Here is a 26831-nt window from a genome sequence, read left to right as displayed (position 1 = left end):
GAGGTCTCCTTCAATTCCAACATCCTGTGGCTCTGCTCACCTGCAAGAGTAAGTCCAGGCACAGACTTTACTGGGAAACCCTGTAGGTCTAAATCCACCCTCTGAAGAGGAGGTAGGGAGTAATTCTAGCCTGGTAACATTTTTAATCAGTATTTGTCACCATTCAAAGCCTAGGTGGGCCACGATGTTTACAGGAGTTTTTCCTCCAAGGTTCCAGCTTTCATTTTGCTTTGAAATATTATTCTGACTACTTTTATCATCCCTAGCTATTGCATGGAATATGATTGCCATGACCATTTACTAGAAGGTTGTTTTCTATCATTTTCCCCCAGCGCCATCCAGCTCACTACACCTGGCTATTTGTAACTTGATACATCATTGCCAAGAAGCCCTGGTGGCCTGGTGGTTAAGTGCTACGCTGCTAACCAAGAGATCGGCATTTTGAATCCCCCAGATGCTCCTTGGAAACTCTATTGGGCAGTTCTACTCTGTCCTATAGGGTCACTATGAGTCAGAATCCACTCGACGGCAGTGTTTTTTGGGGGGGAGGGGTATATCATTGCCAATACTTTTACATTTTATTATTGTTTTTTTATGTTTGGAGTCAATGTATGGAAACAACCGTCCAGCACTGATGCTGAAGGAAACTATTTTCTTTGCACCCATTGTTTACTCTGTGGATGGTAGGATAATTTACAAATTCCTTTTTTCTGGAATTAAACCTAACTTTACTCTCCTAATTACCTCCATCTCCGAGAGCTGGCCTAATATTTGTTCAATTGTTTTACAGACACTCCCTTTTGCCCTTCAACTTCATTTGATATACGCTGTGCCCAGGTAGTAGCGGAGACTTCTAGCCAAGAGAGGCTGGAAAACCTAACTCCGAATTTCCTACAATCTCAGCTTCACTTTCTCCCTTCCTCCCGGCTCGGGGCTGGAGCCTTGTTATTGTCACGTGGGCGCGCTCCCCGCCCAGCCTCGTGACTCCGCCACTCAGGGACTTTGCGCACCGCGGCGGGGAGGAGGCGAAAAAGTTTCTCTTGCGTGCCAGGCCAGAAGGGGCTTCGGAGCGGCTACGCTTCTCAGGTTGCAGCTGTGCCTCAGTTGGCTGTTCTTTTTAGTTTCCTTCGCTCTGCTCCGAGGCATGAAAGGGCTTCGCTGCTGCGACTAAAAGAAAGGCGTTTACACGGAGTGAGAGGGAGGACCGCGTGCGCGCCCGGGCGGGAGGGAGGGCGCCCACTCCCCGGCTGAAAGTTTGTGCCCGGACCCCAGTGCGCACCCGGCTGCGGAGCGCCGGGCCGAGCGGGAGGCCGCAGGACCAAGATGGGTGCGCCGAGGCTTCGCGCGCCTGCGGTGGCGCTGGGGCTGCTGCTGTGCGCGGTGCTGGGGTGCGCGGGCCTGGCCGGCGGCAGCCGCCGCGGCGGCTTGGGGACACTTGGCTATCCCTCCGGGGTCGCCGCAGAGCGCCACTGCCCCACTCCCTGCCGCTGCCTCGGAGACCTGCTGGACTGCAGTCGCCAGCGCCTGGCGCGCCTTCCCGAGCCGCTCCCGTCTTGGGTCGCTCGTCTGTAAGTATTGTTCCTGTGGACACGGGGTCCCGGGCCGCTCTTTCTGGAAAACCGGAGCAGACGAGAGACTTGGGCGCTTGGGGCTCCTGTGCAGTGCCTTCTTCCAGGGCAGTTTCTCCTGGCCCAGGGCGTTAGCAGTTCTCCGGTGGGGGTGGAAAAAGCGCCGTCGGGGCCTCAATCATCCGTGCCTTGGGGCGCGCAGGTGGATGCTTAGAGCGCCCCGCCGGGCTGCAGATGGGCGAGGGGAGGGGGCCATTGACAACTCCAAGGGGGCAAGGTCGCGGTCCTGCGTCTTGAGCTCGCCATGGGGGTTCAGATCCGCCCCCTGCTAGGTCAAGAGAGGAGAGGCGGCCACCTGCGGACGGCCGGAGTTTGCAGTTGGCCCTGTGGCTCAACTTTAGCATCTGATTCAAGCCTCTTCTCCTCCTCCCAGCAGTAACTGAATGCGCCCTGTAATTTGGGTATCTCCCTCAGCAGAGTTCGGTCACCGTCCAACCATACTTCCTTTTGTTGTTGTTCCCCCTTGTGCTTAATTTCGCATTAGGAGACCTTACATTTTTCTCTCCCCGCGCCCCTCGACCAACGTGTAACTCACATCCACATCCTCGTTCCTGTAAGAAGTGGATCAGACTGTTTGATCAGAGCTATGGAAGGGAAGGAAGTAGTTTTTCAGAACCACCGGAGTGATTTCTGTAGCTCCTTACCTTGACTAGGCAGTTTCGGGTAGAGCGCTGAGTGCTGTTACGTTATGCACGTTTTTGGATTCTAGCTGTGAAGTCTAAACGCCTGAAATCATTGCCAACTGCATGGAAGATCAGGGAAGAAAATGTAGTTTAGTTGGAAAGATGATCGTTTCCAAATTGCCCCTCTCTCCTTTTTTCTCTAGCAGCCCCTGAACTCTCTGTAAAATACAATCAAAACTTGTGTTTAAAAAAAACTTTTCCGGTTTCAAAGAAATTGCATTAGATTTGGGCCTAACAATTGCAATGGTGATTCTAGTTCTTAAACTGTCCCGATAGTAGTAGAAGGTTTGGTCAGGTAGTTTAGGAAACTTTTTAACATCTTTGTACTAATCTAAATTCCTTTATTTGTGAAGGCTGGTTTAGTTTTCAAAAATATAAAATTACAAAGTATGGGATTGGTATTTAATCTCTTGTCAGGGGCTTGTCTTATTTAGTCGTTTTTATTACAACTGAAGAAACAGATAAGGGCTTCAACCTAAAGCAGGAAGACGTTCAATTAGTTGTGGCTAATTCTGTTGAATTGCCTCTTGTGGAGGTCATGCTGCCTTGTTCATAGAACATGAATGGCTCTATTGACAACATATGGAACTGAACGTTTGAATGACTGGAGGTGAACACCTTTGAATAATACAGGGATGAGAAAAAATGAGTATCATGCTTCCTGGGGTGCGTTTAGATAGGCTTGGATCTTTCGCCAAATCTAACTTTTACGTTCAGTAGTTTCTCAGTGTCAAGTGGCCTAGTGGATCCTTCTAGCCTGCAGTATATTTTTTTGTGAATTTAGATGTCTATAAGTAATAACTGCATTGCTCTTGATTAGAAGCTGGGTTAAACCAAAAAGGCTTCAATCCGTATTTAAACATTGTCTTAAAAGTAGCTGACTTAATTAGGATTTTGTTTTGCAGATAATTTGGTGGCATACTAAAAACAAATTACAGTTGATTTGTTTAGCACAGCCTTTAATTACATTTCCGCCAGCAGTAAATTGTCTCATTGCAAGTCCACATTCCTTAAATGTATGTGAAAATAAGTTCCACTTGTATAAATAAGCATAGGGTCTGTTGTCAGAAGCCCTGCTGTGATGACTCATTGGACAGCTCTGTCATTCTTGTACTTCTGTGACTTTGAGCCATCTTTGTGTCACCAGACCATGTGGACTAAATTCTTTATTGTAAATGTTTCTTTTGTGTGTGTCTAAAGTTTTAAAAGTCTCCTCTCCTCACCTTTTAAAAGAGCGGAAAGACATATGAATTGAGTTTTACCTTCCCTGTCACTTGGTATTTGGAACAGCAGGCTTAAGATAGCTGCTACTTAACGTTTTACATAATTAGACCAGCTTTTAAGTAGACTCTTTGTTTCAGAGTTCAAACATAAGAGAAATGTGTATTATTCTTCCCCATAGCCTAATCTCCCTTTCCCTGGATAAAGAAAATAGTAAAATTTTGTCTTTGGAGTAGTTTCAGAAAAACATTCATGCCTATCTTTTGTTTTATTAGTTTTACCACTTGTTGAATTTGCAAGTAAAAAAAAAGTTTCTGATAACGTCTGTGCATGTGTTTTTTCATTTTAGTCAGCTTTTTTTTTTTTATAATTATTGCCACAGGAACCCACTTGGGAAAAGTTGAATAGTTTGAGCTGTAAAATAATAATACCGTATTTGGTGTGCCTTTCATGAAGTAGCCTCTAATACTTTAATGAAAGTGGCTTTTGAAACAGCAGTTGTTTGAAGAACCATTGCTTGTAACTGTCTTTAGAGGTAGACTTGAGTTTACATCTAGCGTTTGTGCTTCCAAAAAGTTTTGAACCTCAGGAAGAGCGCTTGTTAGAATTTATGTTTCTTAGCCAAAAGAGGGAAAAGTTGCTCAATTGCCAGCCAGAGCTTCGAGTATTATTAAATTCTCACTGGAATTTCAGAATTCTTTACCTTATCACCTTGAAATGTTTGATTTCTCAACAGGGCTTAGGCGAAAGTCCGAAAGGTGATTTCAGCTGGCCGGTGTGACTTCTTTAGTGTTGGCTTGTTATAAATCCTCTGGTCTGTACCAGCATTGGGGGTGGGGTGGGGGTAATCGTCCTTATGGTTTTCACAGCTGCTTTTCTGTATTTTCCAGACTAAAACTTGAACATAGCCGGCTGATTTATGAGTCACTTTGGATCAGTGTCTTAAAACAGCTACAGCCTGGCTTTTTGTTTTTCAGCCTTCCAGATTCCTGCTGAATTAGCAGCTCTGCGGGCCCCAGTGGGATCCATTAAGAAGCTGTGCTGGATTTGTATTCTAAAATTTGACTTGGAAGTCAGATTTCCAAATGCTAAGAGGAAGAAAATGATAGCAGGAACCAAATGCTGTAAAATTAATTATTTTCGTATATATTTATTCCCCTGCTAATATGTAGGAAGAGAGACTTCTCTTTGTAGAGAGAGAGTTTGATTTTCAGGTATTTGGTCAGCTGAGTTCTGGATAAGTAGTTAACACCTTTTACCTCACCACCCTTCCCATTTATTAATCTTCCTAAAAAAAAAAATAAGTTTCTTGGGGAAGGTGTTCATTAGAGGAAATCTCAAAATGAAGAATCTGCCTTCCTTACTGAATGCTTTATGTTCTTAAGGGTTTAAGAAAACATTGACATTGTACAACTTGAATCTGTTCTTAATGGTGTAGACAAAAAAACAATATAGGAAGATTTAGGATAACGTGACATCCTTTAACAGGGAAGTAATCATTTCTGAAATGTCAACTGTATTAAATCTAAACTTAGGTACATTAAAAATTTCACGACTTTAAAGTATTTAGCAGTAAAAGTAACTTATGGGCTGATTTTTTTTTTGTTCTCTCCCACATATAATGTACTTTTAATAGTATACAAAAGTCAGGAATGGAAATATGTTGCAATAACTGAAATATTTAAGGTTGCCAGCTCCTGCTTCTGGGTCAGAGATGACTGGTCCCCAGCCTGTGCACTGTTCTCAGAAGGCAGTTTCTCATTTTTAAGGTCTGTTGTTGGGGATCTCATCCAATTACTGGTTGAGTAAAAAAAAAAAAAAAAAGTTCAGCACTCATGTATTTCTCACAAGATTGCCTTATGAAACAACTCTTAAAATGAAGAGCCTGGTTTTTTCTTTTTTTTTAGTTAAAAGACAATCACCTGTATGAAATGCAAATGGCAGATAGGTTCCCACTTTGCTTTTAAAACTTGAAACAATACAGGGGACACAGTTTTATGTTGGTTAAATGCCCTTTAGTCAAGTTGGCCCAAAGAAGACTTTCTGTTGACCCAGGCTTACCTCCCAGGTGAAGGACTCTCTTCCTTGGTTGTTTTTTAAACATGTGGGAAATCTGTGACAGTCTGTGGTGCTAAAAGCACACAGGTTTTGTTTGAAACCTAACGTGAGTTGTTGGGCTCATGGTTTCCTTGATGAACTCCAGATGGACGTGAGCTGGGCTGTGAGGGAAAGTGTCTGGCTCCAGCGTGGTGAGCATGCACAGCCGTGGTTGTAATTGCAGGATTTTTATAGTTTCAAGACTCTGCCAGCTTTTTTTTTTTTCATGTTATAACTCTACCAGAACGAATCAACTCATGGCTGTTACTGTCTGGTGGGTCTTTAGGCAAACATGTTTCAAATAAAACCTTTTGCAGATTTTTTTGTTTTTTAGATGAAATAGAGAAATCCAGGTTTGTTCTCAAAATACTAATTTGAAGACTAAAAGCGTCTCTGATTTCTAATTGCTTACTAATGGACTTGCCTTCAGAACAGTGTGCTTCTCTGGATTTGATTTCACTGCCCCCCCTCCCCCTTTTTGCATCTATAACAAATGATTTCATGCTTTTCTCCAATCAACTTTGGTTATCTGGATAGTTAATCTTCATTTTTAAACACTGAATGAATTAATTTAGTAAGGGCTGGTTAACCTCGTCTGGTGGGGAGCTTTGCGCCATACTGTTTGTTAGCCTAGCTTTCAGTAGCTGTTCAGCCATTTCATTTTCATTACACCATTTTGAATGCACACGTTCAATGTACTGACACATATAGGGAATATAACCAAGCATATTTGCTGTGTTTTGTTTTATGTTTTGAATCTTAAATGCTGAGATATCTTTCTAGCCTAGAGTATTATGTAGGATATGTATTTTATTTTAATAACAACGTCCTGTAGAAATTGTTACTGAGGCAGAGTGAGCATGACAGATTTATTTTAATGATTGGGGGAAAAAAAAAAAACGAAAAATCTGTTCACAGGTTTCTTTCCAGTCTGTTTAGTGTTGTTAGATGGTTGATGTGGTTTAAATTATACAGTATATTACCTGATATTGAGATTTGGGGAATTCAGGAAAGCAGAGGGTTAAAGTTGTATTCTACACAACACACACACACACACAGAGTAAATATTTGATGCCTTAACCCAGAGAAACAAACATGTGAAAAGCAATTTCTGTTTCCTTTGACTGTAATAAGGATATTGACACTTAATTTTATGATAATAAAAAGATTTCTTTGGAAACTTCTGTTTCAGCAAACTTACCTAATTAGCTACTTTGCATAAGCCATGACTTCATCATATCAACTTTGGGAGTGGAGAAATGGAAAGGGGGTGGGGAAGGGGAAGCAAAACAACCAGTTCACAAAAGATCTGTTCACCATTTGCCAAACATCTCTTAGAACGTTCGTGGGCTTAGAGCATTTGAATCTGCCAGCCACCTAAACTAATTTTGTGCCCAGAGTTTGTATTTTTGAGTTTGGTATTTTTGTTGCTGTTTGGTTTATGGACAGGGTGGACTAATTTCTTGTGTTAATCACTAGTGTTGATAGAAACATTTTCTAAGCCAGCTCTGCTGTGCACGTGTTTAAGTACTATTAGTGATTTTTAGAAACTACTTATCATTTTATTTTTGTTTTCTCTTAGGGACTTAAGCCACAACAGATTGTCTTTTATCAAAGCAGGTTCCATGAGCCACCTTCAGAACCTTCGAGAAATGTGAGTCTTAAACTTACTTTCTACTTGAGGTTTGAATAAAATATATTACCTGTCACACTATTTAACTGTAAAGGACATTTGGATTATAAATAATTTATTTAAAGTCTTGACTCAGGAAGCATTTTTGAATAAATTTGTAAAGTTTTCACCTCTATGAATTACAGATTACCTAATCTGCTTTTTTTTTTTCTCCTCCTTTTTTGGCATTTATAGAAAACTGAACAACAATGAATTGGAGACCATTCCAAATCTAGGACCTGTCTCAACAAACATTACACTTCTCTCCTTGTAAGTGAATATTAGCCAGATTTCACATATATGTTTGTTCCAGTGCTGTATGGGCTAAAGTTCTCATAAGTAAAATATGTGGCCCTTTTGATATTACCTTTAGGGTACAGTACAGAAGGGTTCTTTAAATTGGTTGACTTGGTTTTCCAGCCAAAGTATAATTACTGAGATTCAAGTACTGTTGTAACAATATACTTTATACTTTGCTGTCATTGCTGAACTGGTCCCCAAGACTCAGAGAAGGCACCTTTACTTTGTAGAGACGTGTATTTGATTATATTCCGTAGGCTAGGACTTTAATCTTAGTATTACTCAATTATTGGCATGATATCTATAAATTAGGTATTACATAGTTCTTAGCAGAGAATTATCAGAGTTATTTTGTAAGGGGAAATGAGAGTTGGTAATAAGCCACTGGAGGGTCCTCTAAAATGTGGAGTCTGCAGTGAAAATCAGGGGTCTGAAACATCAGGACAGAGTGTCAGCTTTTATGGTTAAATATGCAACTGAATTCAGAAATATCGTATGTCATGTTGCAAATGTGAGTTGTCAGATAAAATTAAAATTATGTTAGATAGGCTGTATTTTTAGGGCAGATAACATGTTTATATTCATGCATTTAGAGATAGGTTTTGGAATAACTTTGACTTTTTGGCATTTAAAGGTAGCATGAAAGGCACATGATTTAATTTCAGAAATTCAGTAGCTTACTACCCTAATCTTGAAGAATTAAAAAATACATCTAATCCCCTGAAGTTAAAAATGTTTTCTTCCTTTAAACAATTCTGAAAAAAAGAAAATCACTGTTAGTTGCTTCTGGCAAAGGTGTTGGGAGGGTTGAAATTATATAGTAAATTTCAGGAAAGCTGTTCAATTAATTAAAATGATCACTACCCAATTGCTTGCATCTGGTGATTTATAGAGGTTTGTTTTTACTGAGGGCCTAGGTCAGCTAAGTCACTGGTGCAGCCGCTGTGTCTGCTTTCCTCTGTTTGAGTAAGAACTAGGTGACATTTGATACAGATGTGGATTTTCCAAAGATCAGAAACAGAAAGGAATGAAAGAAAAGGCAGTTGGTATGTGACAAATAAACACTGAGTTTAAAAATTATTTTTATGTTAGCATTAATACCCTTTTCTTTGTCTTTCACAATCCCTTACAATTTTGGAGTCTAAATGAAACAGTGGTTTTGGTTTCTAAAATAAACATCCCTAACTATTCTGTGACCAATGAGCCTTATTTGAGTCCCAGGGAATACCACTCAGCTCCTCTCTCCTTGCCCTGTGAATTGGCAGATTGTGTCAGCACGTTCAAGAGACTTAAGGACCATGGCAGGCAGCATGGCTGAGTGGGTCTGTAGCTGAGTTTCATAATCTGGGTGGGGTGGTGAAAACAGTCTTCTCTTTGGCATGGTATAGAGTTGAAAGCAGTAAGAACTTGTAAGGAAATTAAAAATTCCTATCGGAAATAAATAACCTAGTGCTTTTACACTTTAAAAGCTGTAAGCTGTAATGAGAAAAGTGGAGTGAAACCTGGAAAGTTAAAAACCTTGGAAATTTGAACTCTTCCCCATATTGTTTTTGTTTGCACTTTACTTTAGTGAGTGCTGTGTGTAAAACAAGCTTGCATAACCTCACTTTCTTTCCCCTCTTTGTTGCAGTACATCTGACCAGTGATCACTTTGTTCATCTTATGTAGTGGTAGATCTGATTTATTATCTAGATTACATAAAATTTGCAGAGAGTAATTTCTGCAGCGGGGCTGCTAGTTCAATATAGATACTGAGAAATTGTTTTCATATCTGTGAAATAATTTGCAAGATTGACTTCTCTGCTTGTTTTCCTCTACACAAGTTTTTTTTCCCCTGTAGTCTTCCTTGGCTATTGTAATACACAATCACTTGTTTCAAAAGCACTTTTAATTTCTGTACTATATTGTGTAAGGTGGAAGCACTTAGAAACAATCAAAACTAAAAATCAGTACTTACATACATTTCTGGAACCAAGAGAAAAAATGTTAAACCACCTAACAGGACTCAGATTGAAAGCTTGCTGTGGGACCACAGCTAAATCCTTTATCTTACAAAGTAGTTCTCAGGACTATTTGGCTTATATGTTTCCTAGATATCTTTTTTTTTTTTTAACTTTCTGTAGGAGAAAAGTTTTCATTGGGTAATTTTCACAAGTTAAATAATTTGAAAACTTAAAGAAAAGAAAAATCAGAATCTTGAGCAGAAGATTTAAAGTTTGTGTTTCTACCTGGGCTCCACCTCGTGGCTGCTCTGTGCAGTGAGGACTCCTCCCAGCTGGAGGGGCTGTGATGCAGAGAAGACTGTACCTGTAACACTGTCCTTTTTCTCCACTGTGTGAGCCATGTGCTAACAGTGGGTCAAATGATGGCCCATGTCCAGATCAAATTCATTTTGGGACCAATTTTGATAATGTCAGGGAAGTATGCTAAAAAGTCAGGGTCTTGGGATGATGATTGGATGAGTATTGAACCCCCCCATTAACAAGACTCATTGCTAACCTTTCTAGGGACCTTTTAGAATGTAAAGACCTGAATCTACCAGCTCTCCTTTGAATCACACGCAGAACTTAACATGCAACTTAGAAGTCAACAAGCATGCTAGGTATAAGGCATGGATTGTGTTTTTAATTTATTTCTCTCACAATTTCCTAGCCATTGCAGAATGGTATACTTTGGAAGAAGAAATGAAATAATCTTTGGAGTATACAAATCTTATAGTAAAACTCTGTGGCTCAGGCATCCTAAGTGCACTGAGTTTGCTGGATGTGATAGTTACAGAGGAGTCCCTGGGTGGCACAAACAGTTACCAAGTTCAGCTTCTAACTAAAAGGCTCCTCAGAAGGAAGGCCTCGTGATCTACTTCTGAAAAATCGGCCATTGAAAACCTGTGGAGCCCAGGTCCACTCTGATGCACGTGGGGTTGCCATGAATCAGAATCAGAGGTGACTGACATAAACTTTTGGATTGCATAGTTACAGCTTTCAGTGGTGTAGCATGAGCTGCTCTAGCATGGGATATTTTTTAAACCTCTGACCTGAGTTAGGGCAGTGTGATGGTTAAGGTTCTGTATCATTTGGCTGGGCCACGATTCTCAATGTTTAGTAGTTACGTAATGATGTAATGTGGCAATTATGTAATTATCCTCCGTTTTGTGATATAATGTACTCATCTCCATGATGTGATCAGCCAATCAGTTGTAAAAGGGAGTTTTCTTGTGTGTGGTTTGCATCCAATATATATGGATGTTGCGGCCAAGCTTGCACTGGATCCTGCATCTGGCTCGGCCTCATCTGACTTCTGGTTCTTGCATCTTGGGCCAGCAGCCTGCCATATTGCCTGCCAATTTTGGGTTCATCACCCTCTGCAGCCTATGAACCTGCAGCCTGCTGTCTGACCTGCCAGTCTTGGGTCTTTCAGCCTCTATAGCTGAAGGAGAAGCCTCCGGCCTGACGCCTGACTCACAGACTTGGGACTTGCCAGCCTTTACAACTGCATGAGCCGTTTCCTTGAGATAAATCTCTCCCTCCGTCCTTCTCTGTTTCTCTTTCTATATATACATACATATATGTGTGTATATATCTGTATACATACACACACTTTGCTGGTTTTTCCTCTCTGGTGTATACTGCCATCTGGTGTATACTGAGTGTTCAATGGATGTGAGCTGTGGTGGTATGATCATTCATTCGTTTGTTCATTCATTTACTCAGCTAAAATGTATTCAGGGCCTACTGTGTGCTAGGATCTGTTTTAAGTGCTGGGGACACAGCAGCAAACAAAACAGACAAACTCCCTCTTATCAAGTTTCCATTCTAGTGAGGGGAGAGAAAAAACAAGTAAACAAACTTTGAAAGAAAAGAAAACTTCAGTACGTGATATGTGCTGTGAAGAAAAAGAGAAGGATAAAAGAGAGCACTGAGCAGTTGCCCTTTATAGACCGTGGGTAGGGAAGGCCTTTTTGTGAATGCTTACCAGGTCCTACTATGTGCCAGATACAGTTCTAGGCTCCGGGGATTCAGCAGTGAACACAACAGACAAAAACCCCTGTCCTCGTAGAGCTGACCTCATGGAAGGAGAAAGACAAATAAGAAATATAGTCAGAAGGTGATAAGTTCTGGAAGGAGAATAGAACAGGGATGACGGATAACGGATGTGTGTGGGAAGAGAGGGTTTACAGTTTTAAATGGGGGAGGTAAGGAAGGCTTCCCTGGGAAGCTGCCATTTGAATCAGGGCCTGAATGGGATATGGGAGGGAGCCACGTGGTCGTCTGGGGTGTGGGGTCGTCACAGAACCTCCCTGCTCTCTCCAGGCCCATCTTGCCTTGTACATCTAAGCGCTACATGATAATAAAGGAGTTTGTTTGTATTTTTCTCCTTTCCTATATTTGATGCCTCTCAGGCTTACTCTTGTTTTCCTTAGCCATCAGCACCTCATGCAGAACCTGGTATACAGTTGGTGCTTACTTAATGTATAAATTAAGGAGTATTTATCAAACAGCCAGGTGCACTTAGCAGAATTCAGACAAATCTTGTATAAATTTTGTCAGAAATAGGGGCTAAAGATTTATAGTGAAAACACAGCATACCTATGTTGTAGTTAACTTGTTTTCAGTTACTCATGCTTGATTAAAAAAATTATAACTGAAACAGCGATGATAATACTTAAAAAGAAAAAAAAAAAAAAAGCACGAGATGTAATCTAAGTATCACAAGGATTCAGCTCTCCATTCCGGCTGGTGAGCACATACTCCGGAGTGCATGTGAGGTGGTAATAAAAGCCCCCTTTCTCATTGCCTTCCAAGATTGGAAGAGACTTTGGTGTTCAGAGAGACAGACTTTTCATACTGCCTATATCCTACATACATATGAGTTACTTTGTTAGCTCCTGAGCTTAAAAGTCATAATATAAAACAAAATGTACAAAATTGACTTGTTTCAACCCTGACAGAAAAACCAGCTGTTACGGATTGAATTCTGTCCCCCAAAAGGTATGTTGAAGCCCAAACTCCTAGTATCTGTGAACATGACCCTGATTGGAAATAGGATCCTCGAAGATGTTTTTAGTAATGTTAACATAAGGTCATACTGGAGTAGAGTGGGTCCTAACACTATACGACTAGTGTTCTTAGGAAAGAGAAGAAAAGACACAGAGGTTGGGAGACAGGAACGATGACCATGTGACCATGGAGGTCGTTGCCTCTGGAAGCCAAGGAATTCCAAGGATTTCTGGGAGTCACCAGAATCTAGGAGAGAGGCATGGAACGGTTTCTCTCTCAGAGTTCTCAGAAGGAATCAAGAGGGTCGATACCTTGACTGGGACTTCTGGCTCCAGAATCATGAGACAATAAATTTCTGTTCTTATAAGCCACCCAAGTTGTTGTATTTTGTCACAGCGGCCTAGGAAATGATAATACTCCTGCTGTGTTGGACTCATTGATGGGGAAGAGAGACAGAATGTATAAAATATTTTGCTGGTGTTTTAAGGGATATTCAGGGTTTTTTTTTATTATGGATATAGGTGGTTGTCTCCCCTCCACTGGCCATGTGAGATGCGGTTTCCTCACATCATGTGTCCACTGGTATTGGAGATGCTTTGTGGGGGTGAGGGGGGATGCAGTAGAAGCCTGAAACTCAGGCCCTTCCTTCAGTGGTCTGGTGTGATTCGTCTGCTATGGAGAACAATACTGGATGATGGAGAGAGTATTGGCCCTTTCAGCGGTATGAGCAGTAGTCATTGTAGCATTCTGAGAAGGCAGTGAGTTTTCTTTTTTTTTTTTCAGTGTTGAAACTCTCACGAGAGCAACGCGTATAGTTCTCTCATGACATTGGCACATGTCTCATCTGAGGGCAGAACCCATAGATTACTGAGCTTTCAATCCCCACAGCACCCCAGTACCATGTCTGGCACATAGGAGATGCTCATTAAACATCTGGGCGGATGAGAGAGACCGTGAGCCTTTGTGTGGTAGTGGAGAGACCTGAACTGGGACTCAGCCACACAGGGTTTTGTCTTGCCTCACAATAATGGCCTGTCTGACCTTGGGCAGTGTTAATGAACTCTTCTTTATCTGTAAAAACCATAAAAAATGTCTTCCCATCTATCTCATGTCATTCGGGTAAAGCATCAAATGGCATAACATACAGGAAAGGGCTTAGAAAAGTGTGAGCAGCAGCAGCTGCTGCTGTTTCAGTTGTGGCTGGCCTGGCAGAGAAGCAGAGACTTGAGGCAGTGAGCCAAGGCGAGGGGCCTTTGTGGATTTTTGAACAGGGGGGTCACAGGAGGAAGGGGTGATTTAGAAACGTTATTCTGGCAACGATATGTAGTATAGACGAGGGAGGGGAGAAAGAACTTTGCATTTGGGGTAAATTATTAGGAACTTCTTTTCAAATGGTTAAAAGTAAACAGCGGAGCACTCAGGTATAATTAATAACTCAACATTTCTAGCCTGAGGGGTTGTGTATAAACCCAAACCCACTGCCGTTGAGTTGATTCTGACTCATAGCGACCCTATAGGACAGAATAGGACTGCACCATGGAGTTTCCAGGGAGCGCCTGGTGGGTTCAAACTGCCGATTTCTTAGTTAGCAGCCATAGCACTTAACCACTATGCCACCAGGGTTTAAGGGGTTGTGTATATGCAAGGTGAATTTTGAGCAATACCTACTAAGCACTAAGTGCTAGGGAACAAAGAACAATAGAATTTGGTCTCTGCTCTGAATAACGGGAATATAGTCAGTAAGTCACGTGCAGGTAGGGTAAGGCTCAGGCTCATGGAGGCATACCTGGGGCTGTCCCAGTGCACAGTGGGGCTTTAGGTTTTGGTATGTGTAGAGTGTGAGGGTGAATGGGGTGTAGCGAGGGAAGGAGGCTTGGTAGCCGGTAGAGATCAGCTCATAAAGTTTATTCCATGCGTAGGTGTTTGGACCTTTAACGTGTTGGGAGAGTCACTGAAGACTTTTTTTTTTTTAAGCAGGGAAATGAAATGACTATATTTTCATTAAGCACAGAATCTACTTCTCTCCTCTTTTCAAATAGTCAGTAAATAATGCTCGTTTTCAAAATCAAGTGCCTTAAAGACAAATAAATAATGTGGCTTTGATAATGAACAGTTATGATTTGTCAAGCACCTGTTTGCATAGACCCCTGGAGCTATTCTGTGCTCTGAGCCCTTTGTATGTTGGGGCTACGTCTCTTTTCCCGCAGAAGGAAATTGGCCACGGGTGGGAGTCCCATGAGCGTTGACTTCTGTGTGCTGGATAGAGTAGGATTGAACTAGTGATCAGAAATTGGGTCTGCAGCTTTCTGTTAATATGAATCAGAAACCCTGGTGACACAGTGGTTAAGAGCTGTGGCTGTTAACCAAAAGATTGGCAGTTCGAATCTACCAGGCACTCCTCGGAAATCCTGTGGGGCAGTTCTACCCTGTCCTGTAGGGTTCCTATGAGTCGGAATCGACTTGACGGCAATGGGTATGTGTGAATCCAGTAGCATATTAAGTGGGAATTTCATTCATAAGCATGCATGTCTCATTACATTCCAAAAATCAAGCTGTTAAAAAATCAGTTTAGGAGACAGTGATTCAAGAGACTGTTGCTTAGTTGTGTGCCACAGAGTTTATTTAAATAATTCAACAAATTCAGTTTATAACTTTAAAAATGATATTGCTATTTTAATAACTTCATAGCTCAGAGGTAAAGCTGGTTATAGGGAAGACAGGTATCATATATTTTCAAGTAATAAAATATCTGATGTATGTTAATCAGATATATCTGATTATAATTCTGTGGTAAAGCTCAAATAGTTGCTAGTTTTTTTTTTAACTAAAGCCTTTATAAACCATTAGTTGCAGAGAGGTCACCAGTGTGTCATATTAATTGAGGAAGTTGGGCGGCAGCCTTAGTCACCATTAGAACTTAAGTTACTGGGGGGGTTGGGAGCTTTGTTTGGATTAAGTGAACACAAACTATATCCCATCCTTAATCACATCTGGGTGTAGATGAACCCATGAAATTAGACTGTGTTCGACTTCAGAACTCATCCCCAACATATGCTCTGCTGATACAGATAAATGAACTAATTCTCTTTCATATGTAAAGGCCATTATGTTAGAGAGTTATACCGGAGAAACATGCCAGACGTTGTTGGATTGAACGGAAATAAGCTTATTGAACTTAAGTCTTACAAAATAAACACACAGACATCTTTATGCAATAAGTTATAGTATTTTCTTAGAGTTTAAAATGTTTATATGTGATTTGTGTGCAAAAAAGTTTACAGTAGCTCTATTTAAGACACTCGATTAGTTTGAAAAAAAAATTGATGTCGAGTTGATTGTGACTCATTGGGTCCCTATAGGACAGAATAGAACTGCCCCATAGGGTCTCCAAAGATGTAAATCTTTATGGAAGCAGACTCCCACTACTTTTACTTCCATATTTAATCATAAACTGGTCCCCAGAATGAAAGCTTTCTAGATTTTTGAATTCTAAAATTAGAATGATGGTACTTGAAATTTGTGACATGGCTCTTTCGGTGACTTCCTGTTGCTGTAAAATCCGTCTCAAGACATAAGACATACGAAGCTCTGCATGACCAGCCTCTTCTTTTCCCATGGAGCCTTCTCTGGAATTGTTATTCCCGTTACTCCTGGCTTTCCTGTTCTCAGGATGTGCCAGTCTGTTCTTGCTTCAGGCCCTTTGCATATGTTTTTCTTTCTGCCTAGAAAAATACCCTCCCCCATCTTTTGCCCAGTCAGACTTAGGTTCCTCCTTATATGTTTTCATGTTTCCTTATTATAATATCTACTTCATTATCATAGATATAATGGTATGTTTTCAGTTGCATATTTGTGATTCTTTTATTAATGCCCATGTCCTTTATTAGAATGGGACTTCACAAAAGCTGAGATCTTGCCTGTTTTCATCGTCATTGTAACGCCAGTATCAGCGCAGTTCCCGGCATGTGGTAGATACTTGGTACATTTTTGTTGGATTGGGTGAATGAATGAATGGCCTAGTCCAAATTGTTACGTAGTTACTTGGAAGAAATTATTCATTTATCTTTCTGTTCCTGCCTTTCCATATACACATAAAATTGTTTCCATTAATGAAACTTGTTATTTCCAAGGTAATGGCATTCTTAGATTTGGCTTAGTGACCCACTGGGCAGCTTTCTTCAGTGGTGCCTTTTGGAGCCTGTAAAACTGCCCCCAGCCTGTTGACCTTCACTTTCCAGTATAGTTGGCCTTAAAAAATTTCTGTATTACCAGTGTTTCTCTTGAACCTACACCATTTTTCCATCCCCTTCCCCAACCTCACACAAGCTGTTTTCATTGCTGCTTTGAAGTATCAAGTGCAACTTCTTCCAGAGATTGCACTAAGCTGAATGAGCTTATTCTGCCAAGGCAGACAGAATAATAAAGTTACAGCCAGTTGCTTTTCATAATTGGCATGGCAAGATTCAACATGTATCTCTATCCTGGCCTGATTACTTTCTCTTCTTCTCTTCCTTTAGTTTCTCTGCTGTCCTCCTTACAACAGAAGTTCAGGCTCTAGTCGGGTGGTGGTGGTGCTGGGCGCTGTCGAGTCAGTTTTTGACTCACAGCTACCCACTGTGACAGAGTAGAACTGTCCCATAGGGTTTTCTAGGCTGTAATCTTTATGGGAACAGATTGCCAGGTCTTTTCTTCCATGGAGTGGCTAGATGGGTTCAAACTGACAACTGTCTGGTTAGCAGCCGAGTGCTTAACCATTGGGTCCCCAGAACTCCTTTCTAGCTGAGTAGAGAGACTGAAACAATGAAACAGGGCTCTAATGATACTACCCGTTCATTCTTTGGCTGAAAGTTGTTAAGTATTAAATTTAAAACATGAAAGGATTTTCTAGCATTTGTAATCACCTACCTGGCTGTCTTCCTATCTCCATATAGCTTTGGCCATGAGGTACAATAGCTTCCAAAGTGAGGGTGAAGGAAAAATTAAATATTAAGGTAATGTTCATGTTGTTTGAAGGTACCAGGTACCATAGAGCATAGGATAAACATAATATATACTCTTGGACTTTCAGTTATACTATGCAAGAGAAATTTCAAACTTATTTATAACAAAAAAAGTATAGTGTAGAATCTAAGTGAACTTTTTTTTTTTTTAAAGATAAAATGCTTTTGAATTTAGTCACAGATTATGTGATAATTCTGACAAGATATTGGCCTAAGAATAGGGGATAATACTCTTCAAAGATGAGTGGGTATTTACAGAAGCAGTTGGTGTTGTTAGGTGCCATCCAGTCAGTTCTGACTCATAGCAACCTTGCATACAGCACAATGAAACACTGCCTGGTCCTGCACCTTCCTCACAATCGTTGTTATGCTTGAGCCCATTGTTGCAGCCACTGTGTCAATCCATCTGGTGTTACACAGCAGGGAAAGAGTTAATTAGTTGTAGAACTCCTGTTTTATCTTACTCTTCTCTTCCATTCTCTCCTTGCTTTCCCTTACTTGCCATCATCCCCCATGTAAGTATCAAATTAAAAAAAGGGAATTGGAAATACATATTTTGCTGTATTATAGAACTAATTGTAACCAGTTTGGAGCATCTGCCTGCAATCCTAGTGACATGGAATTGGAAGAGACAGTTCTCTTTATAGAGAAATATCTTTAAGAGAAGTTGTCTAACTTCCCCTTGAGCACTTCCAGGGACAGGGTGCTCACTTTGTGATGAGAAGCCGTTCTGTTATTGGAAAGTTCTAATTGCCTTTTTTTCTTATTTTTTTTTTAACCAGTTACCATCAAGTCTATTCTGACTCGTGGTGACCCCACGTATGTCAGAGCAGAACTGTGTTCGATAGGACTTTCAATTGCTGAATTTTTTTGGAACTAGATCACCAGGCCTTTCTTCTGAGGTGCCTCTGGGTGGACTCCAGCCTGCAGCCTTTCAATTAGCAGCCAAGCAGGTTAACTGTTTGCACCAGCAGGGACTCTAATTGTTAGTCTTTTTAATATGTTAAGCTGACCTCTATTCCTCTGCAGTTTCCACCGATTGCCCTAGATCTCTGTACTGGATAAAACAATTTTGTTCTATTTTCTGCATAAGGATACTTACAAGTCTTAAAATAAAAGGTCATCTTAAAACCTTCACTGCTCCTGGCTCAAATTCTAATTCCCATTTCTTATGTGACTTGGAATCTAGACCAGTGCTGTCTAGTAGCACTTTCTGCAATGATGGAAATGTTCTATGTGCAGTCCACTGTGGTATCGACTAGACACATTGATACTGAACACTTGAAGTGTGGCTGGTATGGCTGAGGAATTAAAATTTTAATTTTATTTGATTTAAATTTAAATGGGCATACATGGCTAATGGTGGTTGTACTGGACAGTGCAATTCTAGACCCTTTCAAAGGCCTTCCCCTCACATGCCTCTCTAGCAGGACAATGTAATATATGGTACCCAGAACTAGATATTTGAAATGTAGTCTGGTTAATGCAAAATATGGTGAGACTATTATCTCTTTTGATAAAACTGGACATGAATGAAGTTTAAGATTATATTACCATTTTAAGCAGCCTTGTATTTTTGGGTCATATGGAATTTGTGGTCAGCTGAAATCCCAATCTGTTGCCATTTTCATAAGAATTGCTTTCAGTTAGGCCTTATACAAATAATTAAGTAAGAATTCAAAAACACTGGCCTTATCCCAGCTTAATTTCTCTGGTTGCCTCTAGAGAGGTTTTGGATCATGATTCATGTAATAGATGTGAGCTATACTTTTAATTTTGTGACATTTGTACTTGATAATTCATATCTGCATCTGTGTTGATAAGAATATCGACAGCATAGGACCATGGGGAGGTAGAAGCAACTGGCAGCTTCCATAAAGGTAGATACCAGTCTGTGAATAAAGACAAGAATGGGGACTCACCTGGCTCTATGACCATCATGGCCATGTTTCCTACATCTCATTCACAAGGACAGGTTAAATATTTGGTGAAATGAGGATATTCTGTGTTTATGATGTTCCTAGCCATTGATCTATGAGTCATATCACAAAATAAATTACCCCAATTTAGCCTGAATTGTTCATACAGAATTAATCCTCTGTATGATATCTGGTGGCATAGTGGTTAAAAGCTACGACTGCTAACCAAAAGGCCCACAGTTTGAATCCTTGGAAACCCTATGGGGCAGTTCTTCTCGGTCCTGTAGGGTTGCTATGAGTCAGAATCAACTCAATGGCAATGGGTTCGGTTTGGTTTTGATGATAACTCTCTATTTCTTTGGGGTTCAGAATCATAATGGCATGTTTTCTGGTTTATACTATCATCTTAAGTAAAAATTCTTTACATAAGGTAGTTTTTTTTAAAATTATCTTACAAAAATATAAGTTGACCAATTTTTAAGTAAAAAAAAAAAAGTACAGTAACTTTTGAAGAAGGGTTTTGTAGTTTATTTTGGATTTTAGAGAAAAACTGGTTTTATTCATTGATTAACTTTCTGTTGAGGATTTCCTGTTAAACATGGTGGACGGATGCATTTATTTCACTCTATTCCTTCCTAAAACCCCCCTAAAAATGAGAGTAAAGGCATAAAAAAAAGTATGCACCCATAGGAACAGAGAGACCATAGGAGAGGAAGCCAAAACCAAACCTGTTGCTGTTGAGTCGATTCCGACACTTAATGACACTTTATGATAGAATAAAACTGCCCCATGGGGTTTCCCAGGCTGCACATGTTTACTGGAAACCCCGGTGGTATAATGGCTAAGTGCTATGGCTGCTAACCAAAAGGTCGGCAGTTCAAATCCACCAGGTGCTCCTTAGAAACTCTATGGGGCAGTTCTACTCTGTCCAGTAGGGTCGCGATGGCAGTGGTTTTTTTCTTAAATGTTTACTGTTGCAGACTGCCACATCTTTCTCCCACAGAGTGGCTGGTGGGTTTGAACTGCTTACCTTTAGGTTAGCCGCTGAGCGCTTAACCACTGTGACACCAGGGCTCCTGTAGGAGAGGAAGCAGCCCAAATAAAAGAAATCATAAAACTTTTGGAAGCAAATGGACAAATTGTAACTGACTTAAAAGGAAATGAAGTCGATCCCAAAAGTAACGCATTTTTTGTGCTGCAGACCCCCAGAATGGTTCAGGAATTCAAAGCCTGTAAGGGTGGGGGTGCAAAGCAGGACTGAAATGGGGGTGGGGGGAAGGGATTGGTTAAATCTCTTAAATACGAGGAATTCAGACCTCCAGGTTCCTCTTCCAAATCTCAAAGCCCAGTGACTGACTCTCCCTCTGACGTAGGCAGAAAAGTAGAAGTTTGCTTTCTGGAGAGTTTAAAACAAAGTCTCTGGAATTTGTGGTACAGACCCAGCTGGCGCAGGAGTTGGGAAGTGTGCGCAGTATTGTCTGAAAACAGAGAAATTGAGTCAAATCTGAATACCAAAGATGACAGTGGATTTCCCCTGCCAGCCTTTCCAAGCACTGGCAGCCATGCTTATATCTACCAGACTGGAGATAGGAAGATTCTAGAGAAAAGATCCTTAGAAACTAACATGGAGATCCCATTACGAATTGAGCCCCTTCCAGTCACCCTCACCAGTCAACAAGCCTATACCACACGCAGCCCTCAGCTGCCTTATTAAATCTGAATGAATAGCCAGTGATCACCAGACTTTTGTGAAAGTTTCGGACAATAAAGTCAGAGCCTAAAACAGATGAGAAAAGGAAAACAGAGGCAATGGAAAGAGAAGGGAGCTTCAAAACAATCTTTGGTGAGGAAAGAGAAGATGTCATATCTATATAGCACAGGAAAAGAATGGTGAAATATTAAAAACATTCAGAAAATAAGAAGAGGCTTACCTTAGTTATATAGTGCTGCTGTAACAGAAATAACCATAACTGGATGGCTTTAACAAACAGAAATCTATTTTTCACAGTTTAGGAGACTAGAAGCCCAAACTCAGGGCACCGGCTCTAGGGAAAGCCTTTCTCTCTCTGTCGGCTGTGGGGGAAGGTCCTTGTCTCTTCAGCCTTCATTTCCTGGTTCTTTGGAGATCTCCATATGGTTTGGCATCTGTCTTTATCTCTGCTTCCTTAATCTGCTCCTTTTATATTTTGTAAGAGATTGACTCAGAACACATTCTATGCTAATCCTACCTTTAACGTAACAAAGACAACCCATTCCCAAATGAGATTATAACCACAGGTATAGAGGTTAGGAGTTACAACACATTTTGGGGAGACACAATTCAATCTATAACATTCCACCCTTTGGCCCTCAAAAAATTCATGTCCTTGCCACATGCAAAACACATTCACCCAATCACATCATCCCAAAAGTCTGAAATCAACTCCAAGTCCAAAATCTCATGTTCTGATCCATCTAAATCAATTATGAATAAAACTTCAGGTGTATTCCATCCTGGGGCAAAATTCTTCTTTATCTGTGAACTTGTGAAATCTAGACTAGAAGTTTCCTATTTCCGAAGTATAATGGTGGAACAGGCACAAGATAGACATTTCATTAGCAGTGGAAGAAATTGGAGGGAAAGAAGGGGTAATGGGCACCAAGCAAGTCCAAAACCCACAAAACAATTTACGTTAGCTCTCAAGGCTTGAAAATAATCCTCTGTTCTTTGGGACCATCTGGGACAGGGCCTTTCCCTCCAGACTCTGGGTATTGGCCTTGCTGTCTGGATTCTGGGTGGAGGCCCCTTAGCCCTGGGCTTCAGCACCTCCTTCCAGGCCCACTGGGATGGCAGCTCTGCTCCCTCAGCTTTGGGAAGCCCTGTTTCTTCTAGTCCATCTGATTAGTGACCCCACCCTCTCAGCCCTGGCAGGCCCACCCCCTCAGCTTTGGTCAGCAGCCCCACCCCCCTGGCGCTCATGAAGGGTAGCCCCATACTCCTGAGCAGAGAAGGCCACGGCCCCTACCCTTTGAAACTGAGGCAGCCTTTCTTCCTGTGCTTCTTCCAACGGTTCTGTTGATCTCCATGCTGCTCCAGGGATGGTCCTTTTCTTTCACCGAAGGACAACAGATGTAGCTTCTTTGGCCTGTTTCCTGCCTGTAGAGGCAGGCAGCTTTCTTTCCTCTCCTCCTGTCTGTGTCCCCTTCCATTTAAGCCAATGGGTTTTCTGCTGTGGTATTGGTTAGATCCATCAGTCATAGGCTTAACCTCCTTAACAAAACATTGTGTAGCCAGGTCCTTGGTGAAAATTCTAGAACATGTCATTAGTTTGTATAACAGAATTCCAAATCTTTGAGTTCTGTTTTTATTTTGCACAGTTCATTTTTAAAGCCATCCCTTTCCTCTCACATTTTACTATCAGCCGGAAGGAGAAACCATGTGGCCCCTTTAAGATCTTGCTTAGAAACCTCCTCAGCCAGATATCCAAGTTTATCACTTACAAGTTCTACCTTCCACGGAACATTTGAGTGTAAGTCAGACAAGTTTTTTGCCACTGCTTAAAAATCGTTCTCTTTCCTCCATAGTCCAATCACATATTTATCATTTTCTCTTAAAGTCTTAACAGAGCCACATTGAACGCCCACGTTTCTAGCAACATTTTTTACTGGTGCCATAGGTATTCCCTAAGACAATGGAAACTTTCTCTATAGCTCTCCTCACTTCCTTCTGAGCCCTCATCAGAGCGGCCTTTGACATCCACAAGTCTACCAACAGTCTCTTCAGGGCAATGAAATAATATAAATTCTTTCAACTTTTACCTATTACACAATTCCAAAACCGTTTCCACATTTTAGGTATTTGTTAGAGCAGCACCCCACTTCTCAGTACCAAATTCTCTGTCTTAGTTATGTAGTGCTACTATAACAAATACCACAAATGAATGGCTTTAACAAACAAATTTATTTTCTCATAGTTTAGGAGGCTAGATGTCCAAATTCAGGATGCCAGCTCTAGGGGAAGACTTTCTCTCTCTGTCAGTTCTGGTGGAGGGTTATTGTCGCTTCAGCTTCTGTTTCCTGGTTTCTTGGAGATCTGCAAAGGGTTTGGCATCTGTCTTCCCTATTTCGGCTTCCTTAATTTGCTGCTTTTATATTTTGTCAGGGAAACCCTGGTGGAATAGTGGTTAAGTACTGCAACTGCTCACCAAAAGTCAGCAGTTCAGATCGACAAGGCGCTCTGTGGAAACTCTGTGAGGCAGCTCTACTTTGTCCTATAGGGTTGCTTTTGAGTCGAAATCAACTCGATGGCAACGGGTTTGGGTTTTTTTGGTTTATATCTTGTAAGAGATTGACTCAGGACATACCCTGCACTAATTCTGCCTCATTAACATAACAAAGGCAACCCATTCCCAAATAGGATTATAACCAAAGGCATAGAGGATAGGGTTTATAACACATATTTTGGGGGGACACAGTTCAATCCATAACAGAACTTTAAAAGTTAAAAATATAAAGTAGAAACTTAAAAAAAAAAAAGTAATAGCTGTGATGGAAGAAAGATAAAGGAGATCTTTCAGAAAGAAGAACCAAAGACAAAAGGATAGAAAACAGGAAAGGAAAAAAGGAGAAAATAATAGGACGTAGGACTAACACCTAACTTGTCGGAATTCCACAAAGAGGCCTCTGAGGTTGAAGTGGAAGGGAGGAAATTGTCAAAGGTACAAAAAAAAAAAAAGAATTTTCCAGAACTGAGGAACATATTTTTAGTTTGGAAGGTCCTACTGATTGCCTAGAGGTCCCTGCTTTGGGCAAACAGTTTGCGCTCAACTCTGGTGGAGCAGAGATTAAGAGCTTGGCTGTTAACCAAAGGGTCAGCAGTTCGAATCCACCAGCCACTCCTTGGAAACCCTATGGGGCAGTTCTTCTCTGTCCTGTAGGGTCACTATGAGCAGGAATTGGCTTGAAGGCAATGGGTTTGGTTTTGGTTATTGACCTTAAGGTTGGTGGTTCAAACCTACTCGGTGGCGCTACAGAAGAAAAGCCTGGCGATTCTGCTTCTGTAAACATTACAGCCAAGAAAACCCTATGGAGAAATTCTGCCATGTAACATATGGAGTTGCCGTGAGTTGGAATTGACTTGATGGCAACAGGTTTGGTTTTTTGATTGACTGAATGCCTACACAATGAAAAAAGAAGATAAAGACCTATGCTAAGGTATGTTATTATGCCATTTCCGAATACCAGTGTGGTAAACACAAGCTCTGAGAGAAGGAAACAGAGAATCAAACACAAAGCAGGCCACCTACTAGGATTGGTAGTGGTTCTCAAAGTATCTTTCTAGTAGTATCAGTGTCACCTGGGAACGTGACAGAAATGCAGATTCTGAGGGTCTACCCCAGACCTGCTGAAACAGAAACTCAGGAGATGAGGTCTAGCAATCTCAGCTTCAGCCAGCGCCCGCTCCACCATTCTGATGCGTGCTGAAGTTTGAGAACCACTGGGACAGGGTCAGAATGGCCTCTGACTCCTCAAACTTATATCCATGGAAGCTATAATAGATCAAAGCAATGTCTTCACAATTCTGAGGGAAAATGATTTTTAACCTACATTCTATACCCACCCAAACTTTTATTCCTATAAAGATATTTGTAGACATGAAGGGGAATAAAAGCACCTTTTATGCCCAGTTTCTTACAACAGTAATGGAGGATATGTCCCAGGAAATTGAGGGAGTAAACCAAGAAAGAGAAAGGCAGGGCATCCAGGAAATGTGGCTTCAATGTAAGAGAGAGGTGAAAGAAACTAAAGATGAGGCCAGTTCTGCAAGAGCCTTCAGTTTTTAGGTGATGGTTTTAGGAAGCCTCTGTAGCATATCTGGTCATTTGCAGTGTTTGTTATCCACAACCAGAATCACAAGTTATTAAACTGGAAGACACCATTCCATAGTAGATCAAAATGATAGAATCAGAATCGTCTAGCTGAGGAATTATAGCTCGTATAAGGAGCCCTGGGTGGTGCAGTGATCGTTAAGCACTCAACTGCTAACTGAATGTTTGGTGGTTCGAACCCACCCAGTGGCTCCATGCAAGAAAGACCTGATAATCTACTCCCATGAAGATTATAGCCTAGAAAACTCTATGGGGCAGTTCTACCATGTCACTCCATTGTACCTACCAGCAACAACATTGCTATGTCTGTTGAGTTCTGGTGGCACAGATGGTTAAGTGCTTGACCTTTAACCCAGTGGCTGTTGGTTTTAACCCACCCAGAAGTGCCTAGGAAGAAAAGCCTGGTGATCTGCTTCTGAAAGGTCACAACCTTCAGAACCCTGTGGAGCACAGCTCTATTCTGTAACACAGGGGGTGGCCCTGAGTTGGGAATTGACTTGAAGGCAGTTAGTTTGGCTTTTGGTTTATTGCTCTAGCTAAAAGATCCTACTTTTGTCGGGCTGATTAATGTGTCACAGCTTTAATGTTTACTTTTTCTAGCTGGCAGCTGTAAGGGGCATACTGTTTCCTGATGTACATATATATTTGAACAACAGTTTAGATAAATTCTTATGGGCCAATCTAAACCTTGACCTGGTTTCTGGACCAATGAAGATTGTATGGTTATTTCAGAGTCTTGAACGTATTCGTTTACGCCCGAGTTCTGGGGAATCAAGGATGGATTCAAGGCTTGTTTCACACACAGGTCAATCACGGGCTAGTGGGGAAACTGACAGAGCTTATCCATAGCAGTGCTCTGACATGTAAAAATGGCTTTGGGAAATTTTTTAAAAACCTCCTAGCCATCACATTGCTTCTGACCCATGGCAACCTCGCATGTGTCAGAATAGAACTGTGTTCAGGAGGGTTTTCAGTGGCGACTTTTCAGACATCGATCACGAGGACTTTGTTCTAACGCACCTTTGGAGGAGGCAGATTTAACTGCAGCCAGGCACGTTGATGGTTGATTGCACCATTTAGGGACTCATGGAAGGTTCAAGTAGGAAGGAAGGAATTCTCCCTCAAAAGAGAGATAAGGAAAAATTTAAAACTTTACCAAATTAGAGTTAATTTTTATTGTACACAATTAAATTATTTCAAATTAAAATAATTGCTCAGTAAGTGTCTGCTTTTAGCATCTTATCATCTTCTAGGCCTTGCTTTTAAATTTCTGTTTATATAAAGGAGTAAATTGAATTTACACTTAGGGATCAAAGAAGTGTTGTTTTGTATGTGGTATGAATAGGCTTTTGACCCATATTTCTTTTTTTCATTTTCAACGTGTGTTATAATTGGCACCTGAATAGGGCCCCGATTATCATAGGAAAAAAAGAGAAAAACCTCCGTA

General features: G+C 41.1%; 1 protein-coding gene across 2 annotated transcripts in view; it reads left to right on the top strand.

Annotated features, from left to right (window-relative positions):
- The first annotated feature begins 858 nt into the window (after nucleotides 1-858).
- LRIG3 (leucine rich repeats and immunoglobulin like domains 3) overlaps nucleotides 859-26831 on the top strand; it is a 60156-nt gene continuing 34183 nt past the window's right edge. The window contains exons 1-3 of one of the 2 annotated variants that reach the window (XM_049883737.1): nucleotides 859-1568; nucleotides 7212-7283; nucleotides 7497-7571. In XM_049883737.1, coding sequence (XP_049739694.1) covers nucleotides 1324-1568; nucleotides 7212-7283; nucleotides 7497-7571 — 392 coding nt within the window. In that variant the 5' untranslated portion in view covers nucleotides 859-1323. The remainder of the gene's footprint in view (nucleotides 1569-7211; nucleotides 7284-7496; nucleotides 7572-26831) is intronic. The other variant, XM_049883736.1, reaches the window with a different exon arrangement.

The sequence above is a fragment of the Elephas maximus genome, chromosome 4 (genome assembly GCF_024166365.1).
Source record: "Elephas maximus indicus isolate mEleMax1 chromosome 4, mEleMax1 primary haplotype, whole genome shotgun sequence".
NCBI classification, from domain to species: Eukaryota; Metazoa; Chordata; class Mammalia; order Proboscidea; family Elephantidae; genus Elephas; species Elephas maximus.
This window is presented reverse-complemented; position numbering and strand designations above follow the sequence as displayed.